Genomic DNA, 12,238 nt, shown 5'->3' with positions numbered 1-12,238 from the left:
CTGTCATCCTACTATGACCAGTCCATCTCCCTATTCAAGCTGTCGTCACAGACAGAACCGATAACGTTGGAGCTTATTGATACTCCGGGCTTTCAAAACTTTGCCCCAGGGCCCATTTAATATTGTTTCTGTACCCATCCCTAGGTGCATTCCCGCTGGATCTAATGTTTACTTTAACTAAAATTTGTGCAGCACTTTTGGTTTTAAACTTGCTATCTAAATAAACTTTATTTGATTTGATTTGTGTGAATGCCTTTGTTTGTGTGTGTTTGCACCTATTTTCCTCATATATGTGCTGGTAAGCTGTTGTTTCTGCTGCTTGCTCGTTGTGTCTCTAGGTGGTGTGTGCACTTTGGTTCATTAAAGCTTGTGTGTGAGTGTGTGACTGTGAGAGTTACCTGGTGCTTCTGCTGCTGCTGCTTACTCAGGTTGCGGCTGTAGGTGTTGTATTTGACAATGTCTTGGCTCATATCATCCACTCTGTCCATCAGAAGCTGAAGGCTTTTCTCCAAGTGGTTGCTGGAAGAAAAATGTCAGCATGTCATTCATTTTATTCACCCTTACCGTTACTACTGCCCCGCAAAAAACCACAGACAACCCCTTCCAACGTAAGGGAAAGCTTAGAAAGAGCAGCATCACTTCACCTGGAACATGCCACCTCTGCTTAGCCAATTTTAATGCTACGAACACAATGTAGAGAACCGAGATAACAAGAAAGCTTAATAATGTCAGGCGCACATAGAAAAGCCTACGATCAGACACGTTTATACAGATCACACAAACGTACACTGACATCAAGTACTACTTTATTTACTAAAGAAATTTACTATTACTTTATTTATCAAGTACTACTTGATGTCAGTGACGTTTTTTAGTGACTTTTCACTCTTCGATTCCTAGATAATCTCAAAAATGTTCTCTTAGACAGATCCCCCTTCCTCTGCCACTAAACTACAGAAACATCAGACATTCAAAGCTTTCTCTCCCGGTTTCAGTCGAAAAATGCTACATTGACATTTTTTTAAACGCTCAATGCCTGCCATCTATCCTGACCTAATCTCCGAGTTCACCTCACACCAGATATGTTGCTCTTATGTATCCCGAGAGACATCCTACATCAAACCTCTGTTCTGGGGTTTGACAGTACTTTGACCTGAGGACCCTTCCTCTTGTCCCTGTGCTACATCTCTGCTCTGCTCATATCCCTCATCTTTTTCCCAACACTGCTGTGCTGACAATGCTGACAACACTCAATACACAATTCTACCATCATTCCCTTTTCTCTCTCCTCCCATGAGCCCTGTTTTTAACAGGATGTCTCACAACTGCCTTAAGTTCGACCTTGGCGAGGCTGCAGTGCTCCACTTCAAGTCTTCCCCTTCTTGTACTTTTCTCTGTGGAATTATATTGTTTCATTTATGAATGGCTGGGTGCTACATAATGCAGCATGTACTGTGGGAAAACAGATTCTGACTGTTTATTTAAATGACAATTGTACCCGCAAGGACTGCCGGCACTGTGTGTACTTTGGCTGCTGTGTGCACTTGTGCTGATTTAACTGTTTTGTGTGTATGTGCGTGTTACATTGTTTCTGTGCAAATGTGGAGGCAGAGTGGAAAGAGTTTTCCGTGATTTTAGTTACTTTTTTCTCTGCTGGGAGATTTTTCAATTAACAGTTTTATAAATCAATATTCCTCTCTCTCTCTCCCTTATCTCCTCCCGCTCTCCATCTTCTGTTGGAAGCTAAAAAATCATCTTGTCAAGAAATAATTTATCCACCCCCAGTTTAGACTCTACAAGTCTTGAAATTAATAATAGAAATCCGACCAACAATCTCCGAAGCTGTTATCTCTATAAATATTGATTGGGGATACCTTTCTTCAGTATATTGATAGAGAGGATTTGGCACCCCTGTGAAACCAAGCTCCAATGAAAACTTTGTCAATTTGTGCCTATTTCTTTTGTATCTAATTCCTCACATGTGGTAGTCAAGGCTACTTTGCCAACATATCAAATGGAGCTTCTTCACTTTGTCACTGTGGGCCTACAGGCTTCATCACCAACGACAACTCAAGGAAATGTCCTCCTGAGCCACTTGAAACTATGGTTGTAAGATTTTGCAAGGACCTTTCATTACAATACAGCTTTGTATTTTGTATTTTTGATGCTACAAAGGGTGAGAAACTAAATTAGAAAGGGAATCGTTATAGAATTGAATTATTCACAAACTGCAACATAACTTAACTTTCTGCAATTACTTATTTGGGGAAAAAAAGTCTGAATGTAAACTCAGTGTTCTACTGTGTTTTCATTTTAAGTATTTATATATTAGTATTAGTAAAATGCCAAGAAGAAGAAAGTCGGTGGCCGAAACACTCAGAACAGAAACTAAAGGGACTACATTCACAGTCATGTGCATAAAATTAAGTAACCATACATGTGTAAAATATATGCACACACTCATCTTGATCATCTAAGCTCAGTATCCGTATCTCATCAACCAAGGATCGCCTGGTAACAGCTTCATTACAATTACATGTGAACATGCTTACACACAGAAAATGAATGGAACCACATGCATGCAGATAACTGTATTAACACTGCTGATGAACTGTTGTTGATTTATAACACTATTCTCACATGCTCTAAAACCTGATAAAAACTCCTATCCATATCACTACCGGGCAGCTGCATTACGTGTGTGTAATTGTAAACGATGAAATCATCTACCACAGTGCCTGTGTACAAATACTGCAAATGGGATTTCGATTACATTCACTATTTATTTAACTGTCGAGAACACAAAGACATTTTTTGAAAATAAAAAATAAAAATCTAGTGAATAGTTTATTATGTTCAGTAGCCCCAACAATTATTTCCATAGGTTAGACTGCCTGAGTCACTTCCAGTAACATCATGTTTGCCTCCGAGGACTGTTTGTGTGATCAGTTTGCCAACCCTGCACTGCAGTGTCAGAGCTGTAAACATGAAAACTGATGGACCAGGACCAAATCTCGCCATAACACTTCCCCACTGTGTCCCCCTGACTGTGTCAAAATTGATTCTTGCTGACGAAAACCCATTTAAAACTATTTCATCAAGCTAGATGGTAGCTAATTTGTGTGGTGTGCAGTTATAATGTATGCAAAGGAAATCATTTAGTCAGAGCAGGATCCTTGAAAACATCTGTCGTTTATGCATGTGTCAAGTGTTTTAGCTAGACTGAAAAGTGTGTGTGTGTTTGTTTGTATGTGTGTGTGTATGTGAAGGGCTTGTTTTTTCTCTTATCCTGGTTAGACTTCAATCTGAATACACACTGACCCATGGGAACTCATGTCACAGTAGGGACAGCAATTGAGGTCCCCACAGTTAGAGACTCCTTTTTGAGGGCTAAGAGTTAGTTTTAGAGTTGGGGTTATGAATTTAGTTGGGTTGGTTGAAGGGGCTATATGTAAGTTCTCTCTTGTCGCCTTGTTGCTGGGAGCGCGTGGTGGTAATTGTCACTTGACAAGAGCTTCAGCGAGTGTTATCTTAAGTAATACAAGTAGTTATAATACGCTCTCTGAGCAGTGCTACGTATTCAGGGCAGGCTGGAGGCTTGAGGGGCTGGGGCTAGCTGGTTAGCATGCTATCTTCAGTAGAACAAAAGACATGATAGAGACAAGAGTTAACATTGGCATTGCTTTTCACCCCTGGAGACAGCTCTTGGCGAGTAAAGGAATGACGTTTGATGCTGAACTCGCAACCTTTCTTCAAGACTGGTAAGTAAACAGCAGTTAATGCTAATGCTAACTATGTAGCACTAGCAAAACTTACAATAGCTCATTAAATGTTATGGTAATGATTGGGTTAGGCATTTAGTTGTTATGGTTAAGGTTAGGGTAAGGGGCTAAGGAATGCATTATGTAAATTAGTAAACAAGTTTGTGTGTGTGTTTCAGTGCACTGAACATTATTTCATTCTGTCGTCAGTTTGTATTTCATCATTTCTCTTGTGGTGGATTGTGAATTTGTTAAATCTGGATGGCTGCTGTGTGTTAAATTCTCAATACATGCTTGGTAATGAAGGGTTCTAGGAATATACTTGATCTAGACACTGTTTATTACTTTGATCTACCAAAATTGAATTGAGAACACAACTTTGATTAAGTGGTAAAATGAAAATGAAGAAAATCTTAACTCAATGTCTTACATAAGGAACACACACTAAAAGTTCATGCATTTCCAAACTCAAAAAAATGTGATGTTACTGGTTACACATGGATAAAAAAATGCATGCTGAATAATGGATTCTACACTACACAGCGTCTGGCCATAAACTCGGATCTGCGAGCCTCCCCCTCAATCCTGAATTAGAAATCAAAGCCTGTTGAGGGATTTCCTATCATCACAGATTCTAAGTCAGGTTCAATGGCAGCTCATAATGTATGTGTGCTCAGGCCTACATACTCATAACCAAATTCCTCGTGTGAGCTAAGACACATGGTCAATAAATCTGGTTCTGATTCACACGGGACAATGGAGGACAAACGCTAAAGCTGTATTGATGTGCAAGCAAAAATGGGCTGACATTCAGTAAATTGAAAGTTCAGAGGGGAGTTGTTTAACAAAGCTGCCAAGGAAGTGGATTCCATTCTTACAATGAGTGTTTTACTCTGATGGAGCCTTTTTCACTGTTGGACTGGGGCAAAAATATGGATTGCTGACTTGCCTTTGTAGCAGAGTAATATGTTTTAAGGAGGACAAGAAACAGCCCAAATCTAATATTGTCCCAACATATGTGTGTAGTGTTACAGTGGCAAAAAGATAAATTAAAAAAGTATGCATAAAACATATCATATATTATACTATATTTTCATGCAGACTCAGACAGCTTCCAGCTAATCTTGGTGCGAGTGAGTAGCCTACAGCAGTCATCATTATTCCATTAAGGAGAAGAAATTAAAAAAAAAAACATTATCATAAAAAGAACTATTATTGGCTGGTGATCAAAACAGTTTTCCTCAAAGTCCATCTTACTGGATCAAGTTTGACAGTCAAGGTTCATTTTTCCAAAGAGTATTTCATTCACAGCAACATTACTGTCACCACCTCCTTTGTGATCCTATTTCCAGTTATTTCTCCCCACTTTCGTCACTTGTCTCATTCTGTCTACAGCTGCAGCTCAAATAAAGTCTTACACTTCTTGTCCTCTCTCCATCCACTTCTCCTATATTGAACATACAGTGTGGTCCAAAAGTCTGACACCAGGATATTCCTATAGAGCAGAAAGCTATGTTTACATATCCTTACATTGTCCTATATTACAGTACAGAAAGCCAATTACATTAATCAGACCAAGCAGCCCATTCACTCTGCAGAAGAAAAAGTAAATATGAGGTTTAAAGGATGATTTACTCCACAGTGGGGACAGTTTAAGATGGATGAAGACCATGTAAGACGGCCCACACAGGAAAAGCTTTCTGGCCTAACATGAATATAGACTACTTCGTATCAGTGCAAACAGAGGCATTTCAAGACTGTTTGGGGAAAAGCTACATAAATGAATTTACATTCATGCAATCCATCACCACGATCAACATCATCATCTGTGGTAAGAACAACCCTGTTTGCTGGAGTGAAACTGCATTCACTCAGCCTTAGACATAGATGACATTGACAAATGGGGCAGCAGATTGGAAAATGAGACAAAAGGAAAAACATTAAATAAAACCCATTATCGTTTACTTTTTTTGAAGGGGTGGAAATGAGGAGAAAAGGGTGGGGCTGTCAGCAGAAGATGTAGAGAGATGGACGTTACAATCCAATACAAGGACAGAGCAGCGACGCAATCTGACAACTTCAGGAAACAATTTCATCTAGCCAGACATCCCATCAGCATTCACGTCGGGAAACCTATGGGGAGGGCAGGGCTGCTTCTGCCCCATTTCAGGTCATATCAAAAGCTATGTTTCACCCTCTGAGTAGTCATTTGGAAAATGGAGCAATATGCAAGAAAAACGAGGTATTCTCCTTCAGTGTATTTGACAATTTGTAACAAATGACTGTGCTGGTTTGAAGCGTGGTTGGCTGCACATCCTATACATAGAATAATTAATTTAATTGATGGGTTACTTGTGTCACAGGACACAGATGATGAGAATCACAACTTCTGATGTTCTACACTGCAGTGTATAACTAAGCACAGTGTATTTTGCACGCTAACAGAGTGCAAATCAGCACTCTGAGTAGTTATTGTGTTAATTTCTCACACCTGCCCCTGGGAAGCTTTTTGATTAGCAGCTTCACAGCTGTTGCTCCACTTGCAGCGGTTTATCTCCATAAATGATTGCTGATAAATTCTCCTGAGACTGATGCTGAGAGCCTCTGAGATCTAAATGCAAGACTTAGAGAGCCCGGCTGTGAGTTGATATGGTGGGGTGATATTTGTTCATATTGTGCTCATTAGTAATGGAAGACAAAGTTTGGCAGCAAAGTCTGCTTTTGGAGACATTTCTGAATAAATATGCTTTGACATTTAGAGGTGGCATTTACTGTACCTCAATTTAGACTGTATATCCTAATCAAACACCCGAAACTAACCCAGAAAGGCAGAAAAGTAGTGGACTGTGAGTTCTTTGTGCGCTACAATTTAAATGTCTTGATACAGCAGTCCAAGGTGGTTAAAAAGGGTTTAAAGCAGGGGTCGGCAAGTAAGTTTGGCCTGGGGCCAGTTTTTTTCTAATCCATTAGATGGCGAGCAAGAACCTAATCAAAGGCTAATTTAAGAAATTGATTGATAAAAGTGCAACTGGAATTTGCTTTGTAACTGATCACATGTGGCGCTGTGGCCCACAGTCACATATTATACATTTGAGTGATTTACTGATTTACTTTTGTTTGTTATTTCAAAAGGTCTGTAAAGCAAACAACAGAATCTTTGGAACCTCATGTCAGTACTTTTCAGAATTAAGCTCATAATTCTTTGCTGACCACTGGTTTAAAGACTTAGGCTGACGTTTTGAATCTTTTTATTATTGTCAACAAATCCCATGAAAAGTCCAAAAACCAACAGAAAATTTATCCTGATAACAAGTGTTGCCTGTGGAGTTTCATACAGCTTATGCCTATGCACCATATAACTCCAATAGCCTCTGAAAACTATTAAAATCACAAAAGAGCCATAGAGCTGCACTAGGTGATATATTTCTTCATCACAACAAACAGGGACGGTGTCGTTCATGCTATTCAGCTCGGTGTTGTATTTTCCCCTATGAATACTCCAGCTTGTGATGGTCCACCAAATCTGACTCTTTCTTCATGAGTGCTGTCAGCTGTGAATTCAATTTATGTTAATGGTGTTTCTTCAGAATATCTACATTGGGCTGTGTTCATTGTAATGAAGGAATGTGTTAATCAATGTAATAATACAGCTCTTTTATTTGTGTTTAATAGATTTAGGAGGACAATGCCGCATAAGCATGAACTCAGCATGAAGACAAAACGCCTCATAGTCCATCCTCTCACCTGGTACAATTTGGACCAGCACAGAAGACACAGATTAATGTCCAGGAGTCCCCTAATGTCAAATCAATTTTAATTTAGAAGTAGCTTTAACTCTTGTCTGTGAAAGCAGCCTGCAGGTTTTAAAAGATACCTTTAAAGAAAAACAGTGTTAAGAAGTGACTGCATTCTTCAGTAGATACAGTAGATATGCATTCACAGTACTAATGCAACCAAGTGCAAATGAATGAAATTAATGTGACACTTTGCTAATAACCTGTATTTCCTGGATTTGATTGTAGAATAATTTTACAGAGGCTGATGATAGTCACTGAGGTCTGTTGATAAACCTTATTGTGTCATTATTCTTTTCATGTTGGATCTTGCTCATGTGCTTACAAAACAGCATGAAGCGGGCGGCGTTAAAAAAAACAGAAGATGCTGTAATGTAATGACAACATGAAACAAGAGTCCAATTTCACATTCATAAGTCACAAGATTGAAAAGCTTCCTGCAATTATGATCTAACAAAAGGTCTTTTCAAGAGCAATATGACATCATTAATTTGTATGTTCTTCACGGGAACATTATAACTTGATTTGATAACTTGAAAATAAACAAAAAGATTGATTTTATTGATTCTAATCTAGGACTAAAAGTATCTAGCTATATGCACAAAATTGAGTGAGACCTAAATCCCTCCTGAGTATCAACAGCAAATGACTTCACCTATGAGTTCCCTGCAATGTCAGTGTTAGATTAGAAAATTTACTGCCGGACTGAAGGTTGTTTTTTTTGTTTTGTTTTTTTTTAAACAGAGGAGAGATGTTGATAAACATACACATTTTCCCACAAGATGCAGCGGCATCTTGTAAATGTCGATCCCTTGAGGAAACCCTGTGTGACATAGTTAATCCAGCATTCACTCTTAACGTTTTTACAACCAAGGTTTCTGGTCTTAGGCCCTCTTGGTAAATGGCTGCTGACCTGCTTGAGAGGTTGAGCAATTCGTGCTTGTCTGCGACGGTGGACTTGTCCTCCAGCTCCCACATCAGTACGTTGATGAGGTGGGAATTCTTGATGATAATGGGCACCTCCTCGAACATATGCTCGAAGCCGATGTTAGCCTTCTTCAAGCTGGAGAGAGAGAGAGAGAGACAAGACAGGAGAGACAGAGGTGGGAGAAGAAAGGTTAAGACACAATTTACCTTCACGGTGGAGATGTAGATATGTTTATTGTAGACTGTAATGTTTGTGGCATTTCCAATAAGACTAGAAAAGATTTCAATGACACACATTCTGAGCTACTGTAAAATTCCCCTTAATATCCTGGTATGAATTATAATCATATTTTCCATGCCTAAGTGACAGCACTGTTCTTTCTGTTGTGTGAACAAATAGCTATAGTTTACTAAAACCCGAGGGAACATTATCTTTCATTTTCTGTCGGAGACGTTGAGTGGTTTTAAGGGGACAGCTTGCCTGTTGATGCACAAAGACACAACACATAAGAGCGAGTGTGAATCAGTGGTGGATATTAGTTACAAACAAAACTTGTTCCAAGAAAAACCCAGCACTCAGCTGATCCGTGGCCATTTTAAACATATTTCTTAAGTGAACAGAGAGTGGGTGGAGTTAACAGTTGTTCTGCCTCTACATCTGTTTTTTGGCAGAGATCCTCTCAGGTCTGCCTCTGACTTATTTCCATGTTTTACTGTATGTAGGCGTATGTTTATTATTACAAAACAAGTTGCAAATGGAGTATTGTATTGTTACCACCTTCCTTGTTCTACTCAGTAAACTCAACCTCAGCCTAGTGGTGGGCGACCTGACGATCTTATATCACGGGCAATCTTACTTTGGCATTTGATCTACTCTTCAGATGAATCGTTCAGAACGCATCATTAAAAGCTGCTAGATTTAGATATTCCATTTCAAAAGTTCAGTCGCTGCTCACCAGCCCACTGTCAACTGTTAAACAGCTCGCCCACTAACAGCAGCTGGAGACCGCAGGCCTTGTTCTGCTCTGCAGCCTCTGAGAGTTTGGTGTAGCTTCACATGTACCAGTTCTTCACCCGAGAGAACCACCGTCACTAGCTGCAGTCCGAGACAGTGGATTGACAGTCTGCCCGCGGGACGAGAGACAACCCGGGGCGGGACAAGCCAGGGTTAGCTGGTCAGCAGCGAGTGAAATTTCAAATCTAAACACTTAGATATAGCACCTCATAAATAAATAACCATCAAAATGAATACCCCATATGAACAAAGCAAAAAGTGAGATTGGTTGTGACACAATTTGTACACAGAAGACAGCATTTTGGGTGGAGAACAGCGTCAAGCAGACAAACATCAAAAAAAAAAAAAAAAAAGATACGTCAGAAAGATACAAATCACAACTTCCAGTCAAGACTTTCACAATAAAACAAGAGAGGAATCTGAATGCAGGTCTTGATTGAGATCGTGGACTGCGATTTTTACCCAAAAAGATCAGTGCCAGACCGTCAAACCCCTACCTCAGCCATATAACAGCAAATAATGTTATGCATGTTGCCTATCCCGAGCCATGTTAGACACAGCAGCCTTAAAGACTTTTTTACGGGCTCTGCTGATGACTGTGCAAAGCAGGGTGATTTTTAACTACCTCTTCTTGCTCCCCAGGATCTTAAAGCTGCATCTCTCTCTTTCTCTGACATGGGCTTGTTAACACAAAAGGAACTTCAAACTTTGCTTAATGTCTCACATAAATCCAATGGCATTGACTGCCTGCCTTGGTTCAGCCTGTCACTTGTGCACAGTGCATGAGCTACAAACTACTGTCTGCCTATGTCTAATGTTGGCTCGTTAGATGCGTCGTGCTTGTTATGGGATCAATACGCTCGCTGCATTAATCCACCATGTGCACTGTACCAGAAACAGAGATGTTTATACCATGCTTGTCTGTGTGATAAATAGGGTTGTGGAACATCATTTGATTCTGATAAGGTCATTTTGATGAATGTTGTTTTGTATTCCAAGTAGAGCGCCTCCTCAGGCAAACTTTAAGAGGAGACTTGGAGGCAGCGGAAGTGGACAATCCCGCCTCAGGCTGTCAGTGTGGAGGATAAAAATCAGTATGGATAACAGCAGTCTATAAGGAAAATCTATAAGGATATGAATACTGTTTGTTATACATATTGGCACAATTATCCATCAGGAGTGCCTTAAAATATTTCCTGCACATTATGACCTTTTCAGATGCCTGCAGAGTGATATAAAAAGGCGTCTATGAGGAAATAGAAGGACAGCACACTCTAGGCAGGACAAATTGCTCAACCCTACTGGACTTTGGCGCACTTAATGCCATGCTCTTTCCAAGTTGGGCCCCGCTGGACAAAGCCAAAGGTTGACTCCACAGGCGGACTAATTTGATGCTTTAGATTGTGTGCTCAAGTGGAGGCTATTGACCACTGCCTCCATAGTCCGGTGGACTTGGAGGGCAGTTCAAAGAGATGGGTCCATTCAGCACTCATCCATTCCTGCCTTTCATTTCAAAAAGGTGCACAATATATGCAAGCTTATGTAACATCAAATACACCAACATGAAAGAGACTGCTTTTTCTGCACACTGCAGTGGAGGGAAAAAAAACTGAAATACTTTTGAAGTTTTGTATCATTGGGAAAAAAAAGAAATATTATGGATATTCAGATTTCTAGGCTATTCTGAAAATAAGCAGATAGAAACAAGATTGTTGTAATGTGGTGATATTGTCCTTTCCTGCTCTGAGCTGCCCTCTTTCAATCATGGGCTTGTTTGGAACTCTGATATCCACAGATTGGAGCTGTAATAAATCATAGGAACTAATGAAAAGCTGCAGAATGAGAAGGATCCTGACTCTGGGCCAAACACACTGGGTCAATAACAGAATGGCTGGTAATAGAGACACACAGGTGGAGAAATACAGAGGAAATAGGAAAGCGAAATGTAATGATGCGGTTAAATTGTCCCTTCTCCCTGGAAATACACTTGCTTTTAGTGGATTTAAAAATGTATATCTGAAGTTTCTGAATGGACAGCAATTTGATGCCTCTGGGACTTCTTCATTGAGCTGTTAAGCTTGCATTTGTCAGGGCTGTGCATGTGTCTTCATGCGTGTGTTTATGCATGTGCGAGTCTGTGCACTTGGACTACCCTGATCTGGCTGGAAAATGGCCCCCTCATTACATTCATTTTTAGCTGCAATTTAAAAGCAATTACGATAAGGCTTGGGGTCAGAAAAGCGTAAACATGGTACATTTGTTTGACGGGCAAGGACACGCTGATAAATCATCATCATCAGCATCCATCTCCGACTGCTACTAAATGCCACTCATGCCTCTCCTTTGCAGCCAGTGAATGAAGAGAGTGAGAGAGTGATAAATCTTAAATTTTAAACCCTGTATTCCTGTGAGCAGTGTCAGTGTTTATACATATGCCAAAAACAAACACAAGACTTGTGATTTGTGACAACTGCACTTTTGTGTGTATGCGATCATGACACTGATCCATATGCCGTGTCTCTAAGTTTGTGTGTTACCCTATGAGCTACTCACCCCTCAGGTGTGAAATCTTTCTCTTTGCAGATCTCCATGAGTTTTGGAGTAAGCCTGTAAGCCTTGAGGGACAGGGAGCCTTGGGCTGTCTTTATAGGGTCTAGAATGACGAGACAGAGAGAGAGAGAGAGAGAGAGAGAGAGAGAGAGATGAGAGTCTGTGAATTCAACAAACAACAAGGCTGGTGT

At 40.1% G+C, this 12,238-nt stretch overlaps 1 protein-coding gene across 1 annotated transcript in view; it reads right to left on the bottom strand.

The window, feature by feature from the left end:
- Positions 1-269: 269 nt before the first annotated feature.
- The window catches only part of LOC111650660 (eukaryotic translation initiation factor 3 subunit H), a 45,704-nt gene continuing 33,735 nt past the window's right edge, over positions 270-12,238 (bottom strand). Inside the window, exons 4-6 of the mRNA XM_023400579.2 lie at positions 12,051-12,150; positions 8,469-8,618; positions 270-519 (exon numbers count right to left, since the gene is read on the bottom strand). Of these exons, the coding sequence (XP_023256347.1) occupies positions 285-519; positions 8,469-8,618; positions 12,051-12,150 (485 nt within the window). The 3' untranslated portion in view covers positions 270-284. The remainder of the gene's footprint in view (positions 520-8,468; positions 8,619-12,050; positions 12,151-12,238) is intronic.

Source organism: Seriola lalandi, unplaced genomic scaffold (genome assembly GCF_002814215.2).
Source record: "Seriola lalandi dorsalis isolate HSWRI2012SDOR001 ecotype SW California unplaced genomic scaffold, Sedor1 jcf7180002052684, whole genome shotgun sequence".
NCBI lineage: Eukaryota > Metazoa > Chordata > Actinopteri > Carangiformes > Carangidae > Seriola > Seriola lalandi.
Note: the sequence above shows the minus strand (reverse complement) of the source record. Positions and strands in the feature narration are given on the sequence as shown.